The sequence below is a fragment of the Dendropsophus ebraccatus genome, chromosome 11 (genome assembly GCF_027789765.1).
Source record: "Dendropsophus ebraccatus isolate aDenEbr1 chromosome 11, aDenEbr1.pat, whole genome shotgun sequence".
In the NCBI taxonomy this organism is placed as follows: domain Eukaryota; kingdom Metazoa; phylum Chordata; class Amphibia; order Anura; family Hylidae; genus Dendropsophus; species Dendropsophus ebraccatus.
In genome coordinates this window covers 11,620,570-11,644,251 of record NC_091464.1, presented here as the reverse complement: position 1 = coordinate 11,644,251, position 23,682 = coordinate 11,620,570, and the positions used below count along the sequence as shown (strand labels likewise).

At 46.9% G+C, this 23,682-nt stretch overlaps 1 protein-coding gene across 1 annotated transcript; it reads left to right on the top strand.

The window, feature by feature from the left end:
• Window positions 1–128: 128 nt before the first annotated feature.
• NUAK2 (NUAK family kinase 2) lies at window positions 129–21,538 on the top strand. The gene is made up of 7 exons (XM_069945710.1): window positions 129–381; window positions 10,281–10,401; window positions 13,596–13,747; window positions 13,830–13,895; window positions 16,422–16,541; window positions 18,651–18,783; window positions 18,953–21,538. The coding sequence occupies exons 1-7, from the start codon at window positions 232–234 to the stop codon at window positions 19,909–19,911; spliced, it is 1,701 nt and encodes a 566-aa protein (XP_069801811.1). The 5' UTR covers window positions 129–231; the 3' UTR covers window positions 19,912–21,538.
• The last annotated feature ends 2,144 nt before the right edge of the window (window positions 21,539–23,682 follow it).

Sequence of the window (23,682 nt, the reverse complement as noted above, 5' to 3'; positions counted from 1 at the left end):
TCAGCAGGAAGATCAACCAATCAGGAAATAGAGGAGGAGGGGCGGGAACTAGTAGGTGCTTAGCGCAGCCAATCAGCGATGAGTGGGCGGAGCGGAGGAGTGAGCCGGCAGGACGCTGTGTATCACCTACAGTTAGTAGAAGCGGAGGTGCCCGGTACAGTGACATATAGTCCGGTACAGTGACAGAGTCCGGTACAGTGTCCGGTATACGGTGAGTGCACGGTGGCCGCCATGGAGCTGAGGGAAGCCGGGCTGCGCAGACAGGCAGTGAAGCGGCATCTGCACAAGCACAACCTGAAGCACCGCTACGAGTTCCTGGAGACCCTGGGGAAAGGCACGTACGGCACGGTGAAGAGAGCCCGGGACCGGCAGGGCAAGGAGGTGAGAGACGGCTAATGCAGGGAGAGCGCGGGCAGGTGGCCGATCAGTGCAGGCAGGTGCCCGATCCCATTGGCAGACAGGTGCCCGATCCCATTGGCAGGCAGGTGGCCGATCAGTGCAGGCAGGTGCCCGATCCCATTGGCAGACAGGTGCCCGATCCCATTGGCAGGCAGGTGCCCGATCCCCCTGGCAGACAGGTGCCCGATCCCATTGGCAGGCAGGTGCCCGATCCCCCTGGCAGGCAGGTGCCCGATCCCCCTGGCAGGCAGGTGCCCGATCCCCCTGGCAGGCAGGTGCCCGATCCCCCTGGCAGGCAGGTGCCCGATCCCCCTGGCAGGCAGGTGCCCGATCCCCCTGGCAGGCAGGTGCCCGATCCCCCTGGCAGGCAGGTGCCCGATCCCCCTGGAAGGCAGGTGCCCGATCCCCCTGGCAGGCAGGTGCCCGATCCCCCTGGCAGGCAGGTGCCCGATCCCCCTGGCAGGCAGGTGCCCGATCCCATTGGCAGGCAGGTGCCCGATCCCCCTGGCAGGCAGGTGCCCGATCCCCCTGGCAGACAGGTGCCCGATCCCATTGGCAGGCAGGTGCCCGATCCCCCTGGCAGGCAGGTGCCCGATCCCCCTGGCAGGCAGGTGCCCGATCCCCCTGGCAGGCAGGTGCCCGATCCCCCTGGCAGGCAGGTGCCCGATCCCCCTGGCAGGCAGGTGCCCGATCCCCCTGGCAGGCAGGTGCCCGATCCCCCTGGCAGGCAGGTGCCCGATCCCCCTGGCAGGCAGGTGCCCGATCCCCCTGGCAGGCAGGTGCCCGATCCCCCTGGCAGGCAGGTGCCCGATCCGTGCAGGCAGGTGCCCGATCCCCCTGGCAGGCAGGTGCCCGATCCCCCTGGAAGGCAGGTGCCCGATCCCCCTGGCAGGCAGGTGCCCGATCCCCCTGGCAGGCAGGTGCCCGATCCCCCTGGCAGGCAGGTGCCCGATCCCCCTGGCAGGCAGGTGCCCGATCCCCCTGGCAGGCAGATGCCCGATCCCCCTGGCAGGCAGGTGCCCGATCCCCCTGGCAGGCAGGTGCCCGATCCCCCTGGCAGGCTTCCTGGGCAGCACATGGAGGCCGGATGATCGGGAAACATGAGCGGCCGGTGTCAGGTGCCCCATCAATAATTCCTGAGCCCTGTATACAGATGGATACAGTGTATTACTGGGGTCTGTGGCTCCTCTATACAGCAGGGTCTATGGGGGATCAGATGTATACAGAGTATATAAGGTGGTCAGATTATATGTATGCAGAGTATATACGGTGGTCAGATGATATGTATACAGAGTATATACGGTGGTCAGATGATATGTATGCAGTATACACGGTGGTCAGATGATATGTATACAGTGTATACGGTGGTCAGATGATATGTATACAGTATATACAGTGGTCAGATGATATACAGTATATACAGTGGTCAGATGATATAGATACAGTATATACGGTGGTCAGATGATATGTATGCAGTATATACAGTGGTCAGGTGATATGTATACAGAGTATATACGGTGATCAGGTGATATGTATACAGAGTATATACGGTGATCAGGTGATATGTATACAGAGTATATACGGTGATCAGGTGATATGTATACAGAGTATATACGGTGATCAGGTGATATGTATACAGAGTATATACGGTGATCAGGTGATATGTATACAGTGTATACATATCATCTGACCACCTTATATACTCTGTATACATATCACCTGATCACCGTATATACTCTGTATACATATCACCTGACCACTGTATATACTGCATACATATCATCTGACCACCGTATATACTGTATCTATATCATCTGACCACCGTATATACTGTATACATATCATCTGACCACCGTGTATACTGTATACATATCATCTGACCACCGTATATACCGCATACATATTATTTGACCACCTTATATACTGCATACATATCATCTGACCACTGTATATACTGTATCCATATCATCTGACCACTGTATATACTGCATACATATCATCTGACCACTGTATATACTGCAAACATATCATCTGACCACTGTATATACTGCAAACATATCATCTGACCACTGTATATACTCTGTATACATATCATCTGACCACCTTATATACTCTGTATACATATCATCTGACCACCTTATATACTGAGTATATACGGTGGTCAGATGATATGTATGCAGTATATACAGTGGTCAGATGATATGTATACAGTATATACGGTGGTCAGATGATATGTATGCAGTATATACAGTGGTCAGATGATATGTATACAGTATATAAGGTGGTCAGATGATATGTATACAGTATATAAGGTGGTCAGATGATATGTATACAGTATATACGGTGGTCAGATGATATGTATACAGTATATAAGGTGGTCAGATGATATGTATGCAGTATATACAGTGGTCAGATGATATGGATACAGTATATAAGGTGGTCAGATGATATGTATACAGTATATACAGTGGTCAGATAATATGTATGCAGTATATACGGTGGTCAGATGATATGGATACAGTATATAAGGTGGTCAGATGATATGTATGCAGTATATAAGGTGGTCAGATGATATGTATACTAAGTATATACGGTGGTCAGATGATATGTATGCTGTATATAAGGTGGTCAGATATGTATACAGTATATACAGTGGTCAGATGATATGTATGCAGTATTATACGGTGGTCAGATGATATGTATGCTGTATATAAGGTGGTCAGATATGTATACAGTATATACAGTGGTCAGATGATATGTATGCAGTATTATACGGTGGTCAGATGATATGTATGCAGTATATACAGTGGTCAGATGATATGTATACAGTATATACGGTGGTCTGATGATATGTATACAGTATATAAGGTGGTCAGATGATATGTATGCAGTATATACAGTGGTCAGATGATATGTATACAGTATATACAGTGGTCAGATGATATGTATGCAGTATATACAGTGGTCAGATGATATGGATACAGTATATAAGGTGGTCAGGTGATATAGATACAGTATATACGGTGGTCAGATGATATGTATACAGTAAATACAGTGGTCAGATAATATGTATGCGATATATACGGTGGTCAGATGATATGTATACAGTATATAAGGTGGTCAGAGAGGGTCCGGTGTTATGTATATACAGTATATAAGGTGGTCGGAGAGGCTCCGGTGTTATGTATATACAGTATATAAGGTGGTCGGAGAGGCTCCGGTGTTATGTATACAGTATATAAGGTGGTCGGGGAGGGTCCGGTGTTATGTATACAGTATATAAGGTGGTCGGGGAGGGCCCGGTGTTATGTATACAGTATATAAGGTGGTCGGAGAGGGTCCGATGTTATGTATACAGTATATAAGGTGGTCGGGGAGGGTCCGGTGTTATGTATACAGTATATAAGGTGGTCGGGGAGGGTCCGGTGTTATGGTCTGATTGTGCTTTGTATAAGATGCTGCTACACTAGATATAATGTATCACACAACACTACTTGTGTCTATGGCGGCTGATCATATAGGGGTACACAGGCCTATAGAGCAGGGTCTATGGGAACACATAGTATATACTGGAGATCAGAGACTGCATATAAGGGTAGCTTCACACACACCGTATCCGCAGCAGATTTGATCTAAATAACCGAACACAGCATCAAATCTGCACCAGCAAATCTGCTGTGGATCCTGTATGTGTGAATGCACCCTAATGGGGATTCCACAGCTGACTGCAGCTGGGGGTACATGGGGTAGCGTGCGCAGCTGGGGTACATGGGGTGGCGTCTGCGGCCGGGGTACAGGGGGTCCCAGCTGCTATAATACAGTCAGTGAGCTGCATGCTATGAGGGTGCTGATACATTGAGCAATGGTGGATGCAGTTTTTTCTACTCTTGATATCTCCCTCCTGCAGACCTATAGATGTTCCTGAGATGTTCTATGCCATGCATTGTGCCCCTAGGACTTGTTGGCACTGCCATGCGTCATGCCCCTACGACTTGTTGGCACTGCCATGCATCATGCCCCTACGACTTGTTGGCACTGCCATGCGTCGAGCTCCTAGGACTTGTTGGCACTGCCATGCGTCGAGCTCCTAGGACTTGTTGGCACTGCCATGCGTCGTGCCCCTAGGACTTGTTGGCACTGCCATGCGTCGAGCTCCTAGGACTTGTTGGCACTGCCATGCGTCGAGCTCCTAGGACTTGTTGGCACTGCCATGCGTCGTGCCCCTAGGACTTGTTGGCACTGCCATGCGTCGTGCCCCTAGGACTTGTTGGCACTGCCATGTGTCATGCCCCTAGGACTTTTTGGGCTGGGGTTACAGTACTGTTTGTGCGGCTGGGACACCTCTCATACATTCTCCATATTCCCTGCAGGTTTTATGCTCCATGTTTTCCGCTTCTTTTCTCCTACAATAAACTCGGATCCCAGGAGGCATCTCTCTAGCTCAGGGGGAAGGGAACATTGGCCCTCCAGCTGTTCTAAAACTACAACTCCCATCATGGATGTCCAGTTATGATGGGAGTTGTAGTTTTGCAACATCTGGCGAGCCAAGGTTCTTTCCCCCTGGCTGTTCTCTGCCAGAACATGCTGGGAGTTGTAGTCCTGCAGGTGCGGGGGGGATAAAAGGTGATATAGACTGTGTTAGGCCCAGATGTGGATGGGGTCTGATACCCCCCTGTAATACAGAGATCTAGGGGAGATTTATCAAACATGGTGTAAAGTGAAACTGGCCCAGTTGCCCCTAGCAACCAATCAGATTCCATCTTTCATTCCTCACAGACTCTTTGGAAAATGAAAGGTGGAATCTGATTGGTTGCTAGGGGCGACTGAGCCAGTCTCACTTTACACCATGTCTGATAAATCTCCCCCATAGTGTATATTGCCCACCAGGACCTCCCTAATCCTGTGAGCACAATGCAGCCCTATGGGAGGGGAGATGTGCTGTGTCATGTAGCCTCCCCTCTGCCTGGCAATGGTGGCATTCCTCTTTGCTGTTGCACGGTTACCCACAATAGCCGATAGGGTTGCAAACATTTGTACTAGCCGGTAATCTGCGGATAAAGGGCCAGCCTCCTCTATAGAGCAGATTCCAGGCCTGCGGTCACACGCTCTGCGCTCTTAACCCCTTCTCCATATGTCGGTAGTGCTTATATATACACATAGGGGCCTATATGGCCCGGAGACATCTCCCAGTGTCAGCTACCTGGTAATAAGGCTTCTCCCATATCTGTGCACCATCCTAGTGGAGACCGTATCCACCTGGGGATATCCTCTCTATACACAGCCGCTTTTGTCATTTGCCTCCTATCTGTCTCATGATCGTTCCCTTGAAATTCCCTGGAGCAGTTGTGGCCGTTCTATCATCACAATGACACATTGCACTTCTGGGATATTTATATAGCGCCCCAGAGTTTGGTTAGTCCGTTTTTTCTTTGAGGTTTTTTTTTTACAACTGTTTGCTTTCCAGCAGGGGATGAGCTGAGGGGGTGAGGGCTGTGACAACAGGTGCCGCTCACACGCCCGGACACCTATACATAGGCCGAGACCCCCCCCCATAAAACACCACACACAGGTTGAAGGGTATTTTTGTTCCTTAGTTGGTTGTTAGTTCACAAAGTCACTGGTGCTTTCCTAACATTTGTTCCATGTACATGGTTATTGGGAATGTGGCCGTATTTAGCAGTAACAGCAACAGAGAGCCAGTGTTTGTGTAGTGCTCCACTCCTCCGCATCATTCTCTCTACAGGCTATGCTCAGGGAAATATATTATCATACATTATACTATTTTTTTTATATATTATTATAAATATAAAGTATATTAACTATTATTATGTATACATATATATATATATATATATATATATATATATTAGACTATTTATTTTATACTATTATACTACTTTATTAGAGATGGGAAACACATCTCTAGGGGTCTAGGGTTACTGATCGTGTCCTCACAAACATCCATGAAAAACAAACCATTAGGTCCCAGGAGGATAGGCTTTACACCATATGAGTATAATAACATAAACTGCCTTCTACTATGGCTTTATTTACTACTATGGCTTTGTACCTGCATTTTCTGTTTTAGTTGGTAAATGAATTCACCAATCAAAAAAAAAAATAAAAATCATGATAAAAACACCCAGTGTGAACACAGCCAGCTGCTTAGCTCTAATCAATAAGGTGTCATCAGTGTATACAGAACTTTCTGTTTTAGTGAGTGTATATTGTAATATAATCCCGGGGGTGATAAAGGCCGGAAACCAGGAAGCCAACTCATGGTAATACCTAAAGAGTGATCAGTACCGTCTACAGAAAGAATAATAACCGTCCACCCATTCCCCTGCTCACTTACCTGACTTGTCACACTTACATTACCTGTTTTCCTGTTTATTATTTTTATTACGAGGGCTGTCTACTCTACACTGCATAAAGGTCATGTAACAGAGTTCTGCTTGTCTATATGTACCTTATACTAACACCGAGTCCTCGGACAGCTGCTCTATGTATGCCCATCAGTGTAGGTACAGTACTTGCAGTACTTATCAGTTGCTGTATGTGCTGCAGGAAGTGGTTATTCTTTTTCCAGTCTGACACAGTGCTCTCTGCTGCCACCTCTGTCCATGTCGGAGAGGTTTTCTGTGGGGATTTGCTACTGCTCTGGACAGTTCCTGACCTGGGCAGAGGTGGTAGCAAAGAGTGCTGTGTCAGACTGGAAAGATTACACCACTTCCTGCAGGACATACAGCAGCTGATAAGTACTGGAAGACTGGAGATTTTTAAATAGAAGTAAATTACAAATCTGTGTTACAGGAATAGGGAACCTTGGTTTTCCAGCTGTTGCAAAACTGCAACTCCCATCATGCTTGGACAGCCAAAGCTTTAGCTTTGCCTGTCCAGGCATGATGGGAGTTGTTGTTTTGCAACAGCTGGAGGAGCCGAGGTTCCCTACCCCTGCTATATAACTTTCTGTACCCCTTTACCTGTATTTGTTATATGTGGATGTATAACCATCTATATCCTTTATACATTATCTGTGTTGCCCATGCTGAACATACCCTATCAGATGGGTGCCCTAGTCATAGTGGCATGTGCCTATGTGTGGGTAGTGTCAGGTCATCACCGCACCATGGAAAGCCGATATCCTTGTTTATCTAACCCAGAGCCAGCACAATGCCCAATGCTCAGCCATCAGAATAAGTATAAACCCTCAACATGACCTAAACAAAGGCGGTAATACAATCCCAGGGGTGATGCAATGCATTTTCCACTGCCGCACACCCACCTGAAACAACAGAAGCAGCAGCTCCTCACCAAATGTCACCCCCCCCCCCCCATCTCCCAGGTCCCTGTGATAAGTTATCCTGCCCATAGGGACATTCGGGGTCAGAATGCCCCCCAGTCGTGACACACATCCTCTGTCTGCCGCGCTTACTTCCGCATTCCTGCTTCTACCATTGAGTTAAAGTTTCTTTTGTTTTTCCTTTGTCTTGTTTTTCTTTATACACTAAGCTATACCCCCCCCCCCCCCCTCCCGCCTGGAAATTCCAGGAACAGAAGAAGGAGTAGAGCCTATAAGGTTCTTCCTGCAGAGCATCTCACCCAAAGTGAATGTGATTTACCGTAAGCCGACGTCTTGTGTGAGATCTGAGAAATGCTGCTTGTTGTGCTTACTGCAAGGTGTAACTCTCCAGCCATACCCGAATGAGCCGCTCTCTGGGTGTACGGAGTGTCTCTCTGGGTGTACGGAGTGTCTCTCTGGGTGTACGGAGTGTCTCTCTGGGTGTACGGAGTGTCTCTCTGGGTGTACGGGCGTCTCTCTGGGTGTACGGGCGTCTCTCTGGGTGTACGGGCGTCTCTCTGGGTGTACGGGCGTCTCTCTGGGTGTACGGGCGTCTCTCTGGGTGTACGGGCGTCTCTCTGGGTATATAGGGGCGTCTCTGGGTGTACGGGCGTCTCTCTGGGTGTACGGGCGTCTCTCTGGGTGTACGGGCGTCTCTCTGGGTGTACGGGCGTCTCTCTGGGTATATAGGGGCGTCTCTCTGGGTATATAGGGGCGTCTCTCTGGGTATATAGGGGCGTCTCTCTGGGTATATAGGGGCGTCTCTCTGGGTATATAGGGGCGTCTCTCTGGGTATATAGGGGCGTCTCTCTGGGTATATAGGGGCGTCTCTCTGGGTATATAGGGGCGTCTCTCTGGGTATATAGGGGCGTCTCTCTGGGTATATAGGGTGTCTCTCTGGGTATATAGGGGCTGCTCTCTGGGTATATAGGGGCTGCTCTCTGGGTATATAGGGTGTCTCTCTGGGTATATAGGGTGTCTCTCTGGGTGTGCGGGCGTCTCTCTGGGTGTACGGGCTGCTCTCTGGGTATATAGGGGCGTCTCTCTGGGTGTACGGGCGTCTCTCTGGGTGTACGGGCGTCTCTCTGGGTATATAGGGGTGTCTCTCTGGGTATATAGGGGCGTCTCTCTGGGTATATAGGGGCGTTTCTCTGGGTATATAGGGGCGTCTCTCTGGGTGTACGAGCTGCTCTCTGGGTATATGAGCTGAGGAGGATAAAGCTCTCTGCTTGGCAGCCTGCCGCCGTCTCGTCTTCTAGCTGCATGACCCTTAATATGGAGAGCTGTAAAGATCAGTTTCTGGCCGACCTGCCTGATAATAGATAATAGTTAGTCTAAAGAAACGCTGAACTTAAAGGGGTACTCCAGTGAAAATATATAGAAAAAATATACAGGTGTACCCATCTGATGGCAGATTCAGCATCAATGACCGGTATGTTCAGCATAGGCAACACAGATAATGTATAAAAGATATTGATGTTATACATTCATAGATAACAAATATACTTAAAGGGTTACCCCAGGATTTTTTTCTTCAAATCAACTGGTGTCAGAAAGTTATATAGAGTTGTAATTTACTTCTTTTTAAAAAAAAAAAATCCAAATCTATATAACTTTCTGACACCAGTTGATTTGGAAAAAAAAAACAAAAAACAGGGTTCCCCTTTTAAAGTGAATCTGCCATCTGCAGCTTAATCTGACACTATGTAATAGCTTTTAGGTCAAGGAGACACATGGTGACCTATCTGTACTGATAGCCGGAGAATCACTTGTAAATGGGCTCCATGTCATGTGAAATGTGTAGAGCCGGCAGCGTCCCATCTTCTAGGAGAGGACGTCTGCGTCGCTCTTCATGCAGGGTTATATCTCCCATAAAAATTACAGACACCTCAACGGAACAGGACAGCCCCTATTGTTTGTCTTCACAGTCTACGAGGTGTCAGTGGTGTCCGTCATTCAGCAGATCCGCCATTGTGTTGTGGTTTCTGTTTATACTGTAACCACCATGCTGGTCTAACAAGGACCTGAGGCCTTTTCACACTTTGTTGTACTGGAGGTGTCAGGAGACTTTCCCTTATACATCCAGTATATATTATATTATACATGGGTACTGGATGTCCCTGTTTGGAATAATAAACTGCAAAAAATAAACATTATATATTCTCCATGGCTATGATGACCCCGACCGGCAGCTGTCAGAGGACTTATGCCAGTAATACAGACACAGAATGGACAGGTGTGTGTCATATAGATATATACTAACCAGACATAGGCCAAAAGCAGAGTCTGTAAGGCGGGTTTTACACTCGCATGTTACATACCTGACCACAGCTCAGATGACCCTGACCAGCAGCTGTCAGCTCAGGTCATTGGAAATGTATTCAGGGGGCTTGCACCAGTAGTACGGACACAGGACGGACAGGTGTGTGTGATATAGATATAGGTGTGTGTATGTATATATATATGTGTGTGTATATATATATATATATATATCTATCTGCTACTTTATCTTAAATCTCTCTTTTTGCGTTGTTCGCAGGTGGCTATTAAGTCAATCCGCAAAGACCGTATAAAAGACGAGCAGGATATGCTGCACATCCGAAGGGAGACGGAGATCATGAGTTCCCTGTGTCATCCTCATATCATCTCTATTTATGAAGGTAAGAGGAGTACCCCCCATAGCGTTGGATTGTTGGCCCTGTGACCGCTCTGGGGTAATATAAACACTGTGTATAATCACTGCTAATAACCCCATAAATAACACAATGACTCAGTAAGGAGCTCATATGTCTCGTATTTATAAAACTTCACTGGTAACAGTCTTCCCCACCCACCCACACAGGTTGCAGCCTGGAGGGCGGCATGCTGGCACAGGCAGACTAGCTGCGGGGTAGCCGGCAGGCCTGTGCAGGTGCAGCATCCTCTCCGCCCAGCGCTGTTTGACTCTACGAGACACCATTACTCATAGGGGCTGATGACTAGCCTAGTAAATGGGACTTTTCTGTATTGCTTCACTGCTGGGTACTGTTCACGAAAGTGATAATAACTTGTTATACTGTAAGTGGCATTACCACCATAACACTGGGTTAACCCTCTGAGGCCTGTGATAATTGTGGTGGTCTTCTGAATTATATATAGCGCTTCACAGTCATGTGACTTCGATGAACTTGAGCACAGTGAAACCAATCCAGAGCGAAAGTTCAGAGCGCAGACAGCAGAGAGGACAGCTGCTTATCACCCCGGGAAGATAGCAGGGCTGTAAAGATAAGAAGCAGGCCAGCCACCTGGAGGAGTACACAGGAGGCTGCTGCTTCACTCTACAGGGTCCTGGGTCATTGTCAGACACCTTTCTCTGAAGGATATGTTCGCACCTAGCTAATCGGATGCGGATTTCAGCATTGTTAAAAAAAATAAAAAATCACAGAAATCTGCAGCAGGTTAAGTATGTGTGAACGTGCCCTGAGGGCTCCGACAGGTGACTCTGTTTGTAAGGAGCCTATAGATGCTGGCACCGGCCTCTGTATGTATGTATGTGTGTGTAGGGGGGGTGGTAGTGCACATGTGCATCAGACAAACCTTTATATCAGGGGTAGGGAACCTTCGGCCCTCTAGCTGTTGCAAAACTACAACTCCCATTGTGTCTGGACAGCCAAAGCTAAAGCTTTATACCAGGCATGATGGGAGTTGTAGTTTTGCAACAGCTGGAGAGCCAAGGTTTCCTACCCCTGATCTATATATTTCTTACTTTTTTTTTTTTACATTTATACCTTATTTTACTGTCCCACCTTGGGGACTTCACTATCTGAGTGGCTGATGACAGGCATAATACATTGTACATCTGTATTGTTTCCTGTCATAAGCCTAGCCGATCAGACTGCCTCTGCTTTTGTAGCTATGATACTGGAGGCCTCCAGTTGTCATAGTTACCATCAGGACTCTGCAATCGCTTAGCACAGCCCCGATGGTAAACAGAGGGAGAATTCTCCCTCTGTTCTTCCCTGTAGATGCTGCGATCGCACTGAACTCTGCATCTATAGGGTTAACTGCCAGGATACGAGCAGCGCTCGGATCCCGGCAGTTGCACGCCTTCTGTACCCGTGACATCCATGGATGTTGTTGTACATCCGTTTGCGTGAACTCACTGCAAAAGTGGAAGTAAAGTGACGTCCAAATGCGGGAACAGGTTAAATAAAGCACACATTTTTTTGTTCTAGCCACAATGGAACATGTATTCGGGCACTGCATGTATAACCTTTCCTTATGTACTTTTATCATGGTTGCTCTCCTAAGCAGTTGGTTAGAGTTGGATTCCTTGTGAGCAGTCTGTCTTATACTCAATGGAGCCCATCATCGTTTCTGGGTTCTGTAAGGACCTATTGATGTCATATATTTGGGCCTATGTAGGTAAATGGAACTTAGCTGCGCAGGTGTGAACAGAGCCTTAGATTTGCAGAGTAAAATCTATTCCATTTAGTTTTTTGCCATCTTCTATGTTGGCAGCCGTCACACATGTCACACGATGCAGCAGATAGACAGCTGGTTTGCTTTCCGGTTATAGTGTAAGTGTCGCCCTTTGCTGTGTGTCTAGGTGTCTGTAATGACGACGTTATGTCGCATTATAAATAAATCCATGTGACCGCACACCCATGGCCGCCAGCAGATCCTCTGTTCACTCAGCGCTCACCCCTAACGTGTTATTGGGAAATCTGGAGATCTCACACCCTGAAATTTAGGTTCTTTATGGCGGCAGAAGCAGCAGCAGCAGCAGCACACGTGTATCTGCTCCACCCTGCTGCATTGTTTGTAATCCGGCCTCATCCGGTGCGGCCTATGTGCTACTGTATGCAGTGTCCTGGCCTCACAGCTAATCCTAAAACACCACAAGAGTCAGAGAGATCATAACAGCTATTGGTGGAGATCTATAGTATAAACCCGATTACAGGTGACCATAGATGTAATACCAGTAAGAAAAGAGACTTAAAGGGGTATTCCAGAATGGCACATTTATCAGTCAAATGGACTGAATGCCCATTAAAGATCTGTCTCATCTATGGTACCAGATATGGAGCTGAATTGCACTACCACACACAACCTGAGAACAGGGGGGACGCTGTTTCTGCAAGAAAGTTGCTGTGTTTTGTTTTTTGTTTGTTTTTTAAAACTCTTTATTTAGAGAAAAAGGGAAAAACAACAACACTCTGGTGCGCACAAACCGCAGAAAGGAAGCGAAACTGTAGCTTTTATGTGTCGTTTTTTTTTTTTTTCTAATTCTGGACAACTCCTTTTAATATTGCAGTACTGCATGTAAAGAATTTGTGGCACTCACCAACTCAGCATAATGTAAAAAACTTTATTTAATATTGTTTCCAGCTGGTCTTAGATTAAATTTTGCACTGAGACTTATGAGACACATGAGGCAATGATCCTCAGCATGAAGCATTATATAGGTTATAAACTGTTATTTCCAATATGGAACCGGTTGCCGCTGCTGCTGTTGTTACTAATAATAATAAACAAAAATATTAATACTAAAATATTATATATATATATGTGTGTGTTTGTGTGTGTATATATATATATATATATATATATATATATATATATATATATATATATAATAAAATAAAATAAGTAGTATATATAAATAAATAATACGCATACACACACATATATATATATATATATATATATATACGCATACACACACATATATACGCATACATACATAGCATGTGTCAGGTTGCTGGGCTGATACCTTGCAGTTGTTTTCAGGCTGTATAGGACAGTACTGTATTGGGGCCTCTCGTTTTTCCCGTTCTTTCTTCTGAATACATCTTTACCTCCTCTGTTTCAGTGTTTGAGAACAGCAGCAAGATAGTGATTGTGATGGAATACGCCAGCCACGGCGACCTGTACGATTACATCAGCGAGCGGCAGCGGCTCAGTGAACCTGAGGCCAGGCGCTTCTTCCGGCAGATAGTATCGGCGGTTCAGTACTGTCATGCGGTAGGTTGGGTCAGACATGAACGCGCTGTGTTCCTTCCTTCTTCCTCCATCACAGATTTGCTAATCTCCAGGTCTCTTTCAGAATGGGGTTGTACATCGCGATCTCAAGCTAGAAAACATTCTCTTGGATGAAAACAGAAACGTGAAGGTAAGTAATGGCCGAAGCTTCTCTGTAACCGACCGCAGCACTGTCACCTTAGGTAGAAAACTTTAGGGATCCAATTGCTGGGACCCTGCAATGTATAGAATGAGGGGCTGCAGAAACTGTGCACTGGTACTGACTGCCACATGTCCTCACTGAAGATAAGTACCGGATACGCAGTGGATTTCGCTGCAAACTTGCAGCGAGAAATCCGTTGTGGATCCGATACATGTGAAGCTACCCTAAAGGGGAGTCCCTGCAAGAAATGTCATTCAAATCAACTGGTGTCAGAAAGCTATTGTAGTAATAATAATAATAATAGTAATAGTAATAATGGGTGCCATAGCTCAGCGCAACGACTAGACTGTCAAAGCAAGAGCAGTATGACAGGCGCTCTCAATGTGCGAGTGCTAGACACCTCTGTGAGTGATGGTAGATGGTGTTTTAATACGCTGTATAGCAAAAAACTGTGCTGTCTCACTTAGTACTGAACAGACTATATACACAGCGCTTTGTTTTTAGTCTTTTTCCCCCCAGCTTTTTCTCGTTTCCCAGCTGTCAATCAAATCTGACTCTTTTACTTTAATATAGTTTATAAAGCGAAAAAGTGCTGAACTCCAGCAAAAAAAAACAAAACAAAAAAAAAAACACTCTCAAATCAACTGGTGTCAGAAAGTTATATAAATTTGTAATTTATTTCTCTTTAAAAAATCTCCAGTCTTCCAGTATTATCAGCTGCTGTATGTCCTGCAGGAAGTGGTGTATTCTTTCCAGTCTGACACAGCGCTCTCTGCTGCCACCTCTGTCTATGTCAGGAACTGTCCAGAGCAGTAGCCAATCCCCATAGAAAACCTCTCCTGCATTTATTATATGAAAAATTGAATTAAAAAAATTGAAACAGAAAAGCTCTCCTGCTCTGGGCAGTTCCTGACATGGACAGAGGTGGCAGCAGAGAGCACTGTGTAAGAGTGGAAAGAATACACCACTTCCTGCAGGACATACAGCAGCTGATAAGTACTGGAAGACTGGAGATTTTTAAATAGAAGTAAATTACAAATCTATATAACCTTCTAACACCAGTTGATTTGAGAGTGTTTTTGGGGGTTTTTTGCCGGAGTTCAGCACTTTTTCGCTTTATAAACTATATTAAAGTAAAAGAGTCAGATTTGATTGACAGCTGGGCGGAAAAAAGACTAAAAACAAAGCGCTGTTTATATAGTCTGTTCAATACTAAGTGAGACAGCACAGTTTTTTGCTATACAGCGTATTAAAACACCATCTACCATCACTCACGGAGGTGTCTAGCACTCGCACATTGAGAGCGCCTGTCATACTGCTCTTGCTTTGACAGTCTAGTCGTTGCGCTGAGCTATGGCACCCATTATGTTGTTGGAGTAATAACTACTCCCATAAGGAATAATCAGGGAGGAAGCATTGCTGGCTGTTAGCTGTGCTGGAGGGGAATTCCCAGCTTGAAGCTAAGTCTTTATCTCTCCAACCCAGTGAAACTATGATAACGCTCCAAGGTCATTGGCTGTAGCCTGAAGTCTGACCGTGCATATAATCTATCACACTTCTGGGGATTTGTGGCTACAGCTGTAAAGCTTTCAGACACTTTTATATAGGAGTGAGTATAGTTGTGTTTGTGCAGGAACGAGGATCAGACTAGTTTGTTATATTTAAAGGGGTAATCCGGTTATAATTTGTTTCTTTCAGATCAACTGGTGTCAGAAAGTTACATAGATTTGTAATTTACTTCTGTTTAAAAATCTCCAGTCTTCCAGTACTTACCAACTGCTGCATGACCTGCAGGAAGTGGTGTATTCTTTCCAGTCTGACACAGTGCTCTCTGCTTCCACCTCTGTCCATGTCAGGAACTGTTCAAAGCAGGAGAGGTTTTCTATGGGCATTTGCCTGTTCTGGACAGTTCCTGACATGGACAGAGGTGGCAACAAAGAGCACACTGCAAAGAATACACCACTTCCTGCAGGACATACAGCAGCTGCTAAATACTGGAAGACTGGAGATTTTTTAATATTTCCAATTTTCTTTCTGCCCCCAGTTAATTTGCCGGAGTAACCCTTTAAGTGGGGACTAGAGAAGCAATGCTGACCTGCTGGATATAGATACCTGTAGTTTCTTTGCATTAGATTAATAAGTAAGCGTCTACTTCTCAGCACCTGTTTTCCCTCTGAATTGTGCACATGGTGTGAGAAATGGCCTTGTCCTTTAACCAGATTTCAGCATCTTTTAAATGAAGTTGTTTTTGTGCCGTTTGTGGACTTTATCCTCTAGACCTGGCTGAATGTTCCATGTTGGCGGCAGTCCAGGATATCTATGCAAACATGGGAGGGAGGGGAAGCAGAAAGAATGTTCCTCATTGATTTACATACAGGATCCTGCACGGTGTGGCTGATCACCTCTTCCTTGTTCTTCCTGCCCAGCACTGTTCTTTAACCTCTTCGCTCTCATTTATTATTACTTTGCCTCGGCTGATTAGATGAGGATAATAAAAATTTGTTTCTCTTTTAGATTGCAGATTTTGGCCTGTCCAACATTTACCACTCGGATAGTTATCTCCAGACCTACTGCGGGAGTCCGCTGTACGCCTCTCCGGAGATAGTCAATGGCAGACCGTATAAAGGACCTGAGGTGAGGATATATATGTGTCCATGATATGCAGAATACACTATTATCACTTCCAAGCTGTTTGGGTTCTGCACCGTTCTCCGAACCAGACACTCGCCATTTGATTCCCGGCGGCTGCAGAAGTTAGAAGCCGCTCTAGGGAGTCCTGGTAAACATGGATACAGCCTATAGCCTATGGCTCCCTGGAAAACATGGATACAGCCAGGGGCGAATTAACTTTACCATAGGCCCTGGGCCCCCCCACCCCACTGTAACTATGGCAGCACTAGCCTGGCGTTCATAGTACAGGGCAGATAATGTCATGATGTCCTGATTTGTGCAAAATTGCCATAAAAAACTGTGATTTTTGCAAATCATGGCGGAAGTATAGCCAGGAGACAGTACACCGCTGAAAGTATAAGTCTTTTTTGGTGGTCATGGGCCCCCCAGGAGCTCAGGGCCCCAGGCTCCCTGGAAAACATGGATGCAGCCTATGGCTCCCTGGAAAACATGGATACAGCCTATAGCCTATGGCTCCCTGGAAAACATGGATACAGCCTATGGCTTCCTGGAAAACATGGATACAGCCTATGGCTCGATGGAAAACATGGATACAGCCTATAGCCTATGGCTCCCTGGGACAGAATCCTACTTCTGTAGCCTCATGGGAATCAAATGCAGAGTGATCGGGTTCGGAGAAGGTTGCCGAACCCGAACAGCTTGAGAGATCCGCTCAACACTAATAGTTTGGTTTTATAAACCCCATTGTATAGCAGGTCTTGCGTAAACATTGTGGGCAGCAAAAATAAGTATAATGTAAGTAGGCTTGGCCCCCACCACATCACACATACGTCTGTACCTGCCAGATTACATTTAGGGTACAAACCCACTTGCCGGATCTGCAGCGAGTCTCCTTGCTGCGTTTTTGCAGGGAGACTCGCTGCAGATCCCAGCCCTATACTTTCATTAGCAGAGAAACTCGATTTTGTCTGCAGCCCTCCCCATCAACCCCCTAGCCGCCGGACATTATACATTACCGGGTCCCCGTTCCTGCTTGCTTCGGGGCTCCCGGTGTCTTCACGGCCCGCCCGGCCAATCAGTGCGCTGCGGCGGGGCAGCGCACTGATTGGCCGGGCAGAACGTGCTGGGAGCCGCCGAAGCAAGCAGGAGCGGGGACCTGGTAATGTATATCCTGCCCGCCCCCCCTGCAGCCCCGATCGCCCCCGGCCGCATGATCGCCCCCGGCCGCATGATCGCCCCCTGCACCCCCCGGCCGCATGATCGCCCCCCGCAACCCCCGGCCGTACGATCGCCCCCCGCAGCCCCGATCGTGGGGGGTGATCGTGCGGTTGGGGGGTGCTGGGGGGCGATCGTGCGGCCAGGGGCTGGGGGTAATCGGGGCTGCGGGGGGTGATCGGGGCTGCGAGGGGCTATCGTACGGCCGGGGGGTGCGGGGGGCGATCATGCGGCCGGGGGCGATCGGGGCTGCAGGGGGGGCGGGCAGGATATACATTACCAGGTCCCCGCTCCTGCTTGCTTCGGCGGCTCCCGGCACGTTCCGCCCGGCCAATCAGTTCGCTGCCCCGCCGCAGCGCACTGATTGGTCGGGCGGGCCGTGAAGACACCGGGAGCCCCGAAGCAAGCAGGAACGGGGACCCGGTAATGTATAATGTCCGGCGGCTAGGGGGTTAATGGGAAGGGCTGCAGACAAAATCGTTTCTCTGCTAATGAAAGTATAGGGCTGGGATCTGCAGCGAGTCTCGCTGCAAAAACGCAGCAAGGAGACTCGCTGCAGATCCGGCAAGTGGGTTTGTACCCTTAGAGAGAGACATATGCTATAACACTGGAGGCCTCCGGTTGTCATGGCTACCATCGGGGCTGTGTGATCTCTTCCCGATGGTAAACAGAGGGAGAATTCTCCCTCTGTTCTTCCCTATAGATGCTGCAATCGCACTGACCACAGCATCTATAAGGTTAACTGCGGGGATCCGAGCGCAGCTTCTGCACCCGTAGCTGTACGAGTGGGAACGCACCACAAAAATTGACGTAGAGTTACATCCCTGGTCTTTAATGTTCACATCAGTTTTTATTTGCATGTAAATCCATAACATGTCATCTTTTTTTTTTCTCCAGGTTGACAGCTGGTCCCTAGGAGTTCTGCTCTACATTTTGGTCCATGGTTGCATGCCCTTTGATGGACAGGACTACAAGAAGCTAGTGACTCAGATCAGCTGTGGTGCCTATAAGGAGCCCAGCCACCCCTCCGGTAAGTAACCACTCTTTTTGTTGCTTGGAGTTCCGTCTTCCAGACATCAGCTTGTTTGTTCTCAGGCAATGAGCTTGTAAGCAGTTGGTGTGATCTACAAATACTGTTGTGTTTGCCTTCCAGGTGTTCCTCTTCAGGTATTTATAACAACCTGTCTTTCTGTTTGTAGACGCTTGTGGACTTATTCGATGGCTTCTAATGGTGAACCCTGAGAGGAGAGCCACCCTGGCTGATGTGGCCTCTCATTGGTGGGTGAACTGGGGATACCAACAACCGCTCAGTGAGCCAGAATCAACCAAAGACTCCCCGTTCTCAATCGTTGGGGGATGGCTTCGCAAATCCTCCCGTCCCTTGTGGGATAATGGCTCCAAGATGCGTACGTTTTTACGCCAACATCTCCCCGGAGCCACGGTCACCCGCCAACGGTCGCTGAAACGGTCCAAGAGGGAAAATATGAGTCAGGTCATCACACCTCAGGATGACAAGCCACCTACTGTTCCCCCTACTCCGAAAAAAGGTATCCTGAAGAAGCCGCAGCAACGAGAGTCTGGCTACTACTCTTCTCCTGAGCACAACGAAGGCAACACGGTGGGAGAGAATGATGCACCCCCATCTCCTGTGTTTACTGTGCCAACAAGTATGGAAACCTTGAGTACTGGAACCAATGGACAGCCAGAGTCCACTACCAGTGTGGTTAGGAAAGGGATCCTCAAACGCAATGGAAAGTTCTCTTCTGCCGGGGCAGCACCCGAATTGTCTTTTGACGCCGTAGACTGTTCTTTAAGGAATGAAAAATTACCGGTGGGCACGCTCGCTTGTGACAAAGTACCATCTACCGTGAGCCAAGAGAGCATTCTGTCTACAGAGTCTTTTGAGTTACTGGACTTTACCACTCGATACAGAGAGCGTCCGAGAGGCAAGAATAGATCGATGAGGGCAAGCGTCTCTGCTGAAGATCTTCTGAAATTAGAGACACACAAGGACAATGGAAAGGATGGTCCCAGACTTTGGGATATGGGGGTCTATCGGACACGGGTAGCGGAAAGCTGTCTATCTTTAGGGGTGGCAGAGGAAGAAGCAATGCAGGTTTACAGGACTGCCGTGCTCATTGGCCGAGAGCTGAGCTAAGCTACCTACTGGGTATACTGGTAGTCTACTGGAAACTAAAGAGAGGTCACAGAGGCCTTACACCAGACTCTCAATGTTGCCTAACACATGATTGAAGAATGTCTTTATGTGATGAGAGTCAAGAGTTGCAGGAAGGAGTAGGTAGAATTCTATGCGGAAACAATGGTGACTTCCTCCAACGTTCTGAGGCAGAGTCCCTCTCCAAGCTGCTGCCTTATTGTGAGCTTACAATACAAGAAACATGCTGTATTTGCTAGGATATTTAATTGTGCAGGCACACACCTTGTATATACTCTATAGTCTGCTGTAGGCTACATAGCGGAGATGTATCCACGGTGGATGATAGTGACTTGAATTTACTTCCATTTGCTCTAGTTGAAATTTCCTTTTCTACTTGAAAATACTGCAGTTGCTATGTACTATCCCAGTCTAAGATTTTTTTTTTTTTTTTTTTTACACACGGGTAAAAATAAACTTGATAGCACTAAAAACCTGAAAGGTTGGAGACTATAACCGGTCCATGAATTTCTGCTGGAGGTGTTCTGTAGAAAGTGACTTAATTTGCACAGTCTTTAGTCAGGCTCAAACATTTTTGTACGTGTAAACATGAGTGTGCGTGTGTTTATAGGTGTGGCCGTACACGCCCACATCACCTCGCCACTTGATGTGGATTTTTTAAGGGATAGAAAAAAGAAATATAATAAACCGAAACAAATTACTGCTGAAACTGTAAACACGCCAGGAGCAAAAAAACTCAACCCGACGTGTTTCACTGTTGTTGTTTTTTTTTCTTTTGTAACTTAACATTATTATATTTATAATTTTTTTTTTTTGTATTGCTTGCGATTTGATGAGTTTTGTTTGTTTTTTTTTCCTGCCAAATTTTAACTTTTTTTTTTTTAATCTAAGTCTTACAACAAAACCAAGAAATATGTTTCGAGTTGGGTTCCTCGAGGGCATCCATTAACCTTCACCCGGCAATAAATGCCCCTGCAGCAGTGTGGAATCGGAGGAACAGCGTTCTCGTATATTTAGAAGAGTGGATTGCTGAGCGATCTCTCTTTTTGTTAGTGGAGATGAATAATGGGTCCACATCACATGTACAGGAGATAGCATTTTCCTTTGCATCTTTTTAGACAAAAAGGGGATGGGAGCACAGCGGAGTTGAGCACGTTTGGGTTTATCCGCACTTGATCATGTGGCATTTGATTATTGGTGTCGGCTGAAGTTGAATGCATCCCCAGGGAGTCGGGTAAAACATGGATTGGGCCTATCCTTGTATCCATGTTTTCCCGGACTCCCTAGGACGGCATCCAACTTCAGCCGCCACCAATAACCAAATGCCGCACAATCAAGTTCAGATAAACCTGAGCGTGCTCGAAGTTTGCTCAATTTTAGAGCTTCCCCTTTTTGGGTCATTTTAGTCTGTCGTCCTATGTAAAAAGGTATGGAGGAAAGGATCTCTCCTATGTAATATTAAAGGGGCCCTACACGGAAAAGATGCTGTGAACAGGTGCATGATAAGGGGGGGGGAGGCTGTCGGAGACGCCATTTATTCTGTTTTCTTTATTTTGGTCCGGATATTTTCAGCAAATTAAACCAAAATTAAAAGAAACTTTAAAACCTATTACTTGTGTGCTGTGAATCGCTTGTGTGTTGTGTTTATTTGGAAGCAGCAAGTCTAAAACAAAAATGAATTCTGAGGTGTGTGTATTGATGTGTCCCCACCCGTCACCCTGGAGCTGCGATGGTTGGTTTACACCGACAAAGTGGATGCAGATGTTTTACACACAAACATACATAGAGATGAATTAGGGCCCACTTCAGCAGATCATCGCTCTGTGTAATAGAGAGAGCGATCAGATGATGATGATAGCGTCAAATAGGTCTGACACCAAAATCATTAACCGCCAACCGCGCATCACTACGTGTAATGGCGATGATGAGTGGGTGATGTACACTAAGTGTAGTGGCCGACAGCTTATAATGGAATAAACTGTCCATACATCACCTGTCCATGCTCCCGGTCTTCTCCTGCCCTCTGCTTACTTCCCGCAGTCTCTAAGCTGACATGGACGCTCAGCCAATCACTGGACACGGCAGACCCAGCCAGCAATTGGCTGAGCGGCCTGGCAGCTCAGAGACAACTCTGCAGCTGCGGGAAGTAAGCAGAGGGCAGGAGAAGACCGGGAGCGTGGACAGGTGATGTATGCAGAGTTTAGGGGAAGGGCTGCATGGACATTGCTAACGATGTCCGTGCAGCCCTTGCTAAACAATCATTGAGTTGTGTAATAGGCTTGGTGCTGGTTTACATTATTGATCAGCCCGTCTAGTAGGACCCTTAGTCCTAGTGTAGTAAAATATGAGCAAGTCTCTGAAGTGCCCCCAACAGGTGGTCATGTTTAAAGGATTTCCTTAGTATTTCTCAGATAATATCCTAAGTCAGTGCATCTGGTAGACCCCGAATCATGGCCTGTTGGGGGTACTGCTGCTCTGCCGTCTGTTCCAGTCTCTACACTGACAGGCCGCGGCTCAGCCAGTCACTGGCAGAGACAGGAACAGAAAGCAGAGCAGCAGAGAGCGGGGAAGGCCCGAGGACACCGGGGAACGTGGTAAAGTGAGTAAATACTTTGATATTTTATGTAGCAATGCGCGCCCGATGGTTTAATGTCTGGATCATTTCATCAGCTGATCCTTCTCTCTATTATGCTGCGTTTATACGGAACGATTATCGTGCGAATTTGCGCGATAACGTTTGAATTCGAGCGATAATCGTATGTGTAAACGAACGATCAAACGACGAACGAGAAATCATTCATTTTGATCTTACAACATGTTCTCAAATCGTCGTTCACCGTTCGCAAAAAATTTGCAGATCGTTCCGTGTGAACAGTCGTTCGCCGATTTTAACCAATGTGTGAGATAGGCTTAAGCGAGCAAAAACCAAATTTTTCGTACGATATATCATACCGTCTAAACGCTGATCGTTATGAAAAAAAATCGTTACTCTGACATCGTTAATTGTACGATCGGGCCGATTATCGTTTCGTGTAAACGCAGCATTAGGGTGAGGTATGAGTCTGCACACTTCAGAAGGTGCACATCACCGAGGGGCGGAGACATGGGTGCGCTGGGCCCGCCTCCCATGCCCCTAAAGACTTCATTTGCGCACACACACAAAGCGAAGGAGATCTTCGAAACAAGGTGGCGGGTCAAAAAGTGGAGGGCACCATTACAATCTGCGCAGCAGAACGGATCAGGTCATATGAAACCTTTGTATGTTGGTTGAAGTGGTACATTCCCTTTAAGATAAGGCGCTATGGAGTTTGACCCAAAGAACCTATGGAAATGTTTTGTGTCTCCAGGAAAACAGTTTCTTGTTGTGTTTGAGCTTGCTGAATGGTTGCCATCCACTTATTTAGCAGTTTTCTATTTGTTCCAGTATGTTCCCCTTAGAAAGAATTGTCCTGTATCTAACAACTATAATAGAATCAATAAACAAGCGTGGTTGTCGTCTAGACAAGCCCCAACCAGAGATCCTGCCCTGTAATGGTACATGTATTACCCTGGCCCTGTGGCCGCATGCAGCGCCTATACACCTGTCTACAATATATTTATAGCCCAATCAGAAGGTGGCATTATATTCAGCACCAAAGTCAATTGAGTCTGGCACAATATAAGGAACACTCTGATATCCTCCCCGCAGCGTTGCCGCATATTAACCCTCTGTGCTCACATTCTATGGGCCGCATCATTGGTAATGTAACTAGC

Coding starts and splice junctions, on each gene's coding strand:
- NUAK2 (XM_069945710.1), top strand. CDS start 232: ATGGAGCTGAGGGAAGCCGGGCTGCGCAGACAGGCAGTGAAGCGGCAT. Junction 382..10,280: donor GGGACCGGCAGGGCAAGGAG/GTGAGAGACGGC, acceptor CGTTGTTCGCAG/GTGGCTATTAAGTCAATCCG. Junction 18,784..18,952: donor GGAGCCCAGCCACCCCTCCG/GTAAGTAACCAC, acceptor TTCTGTTTGTAG/ACGCTTGTGGACTTATTCGA.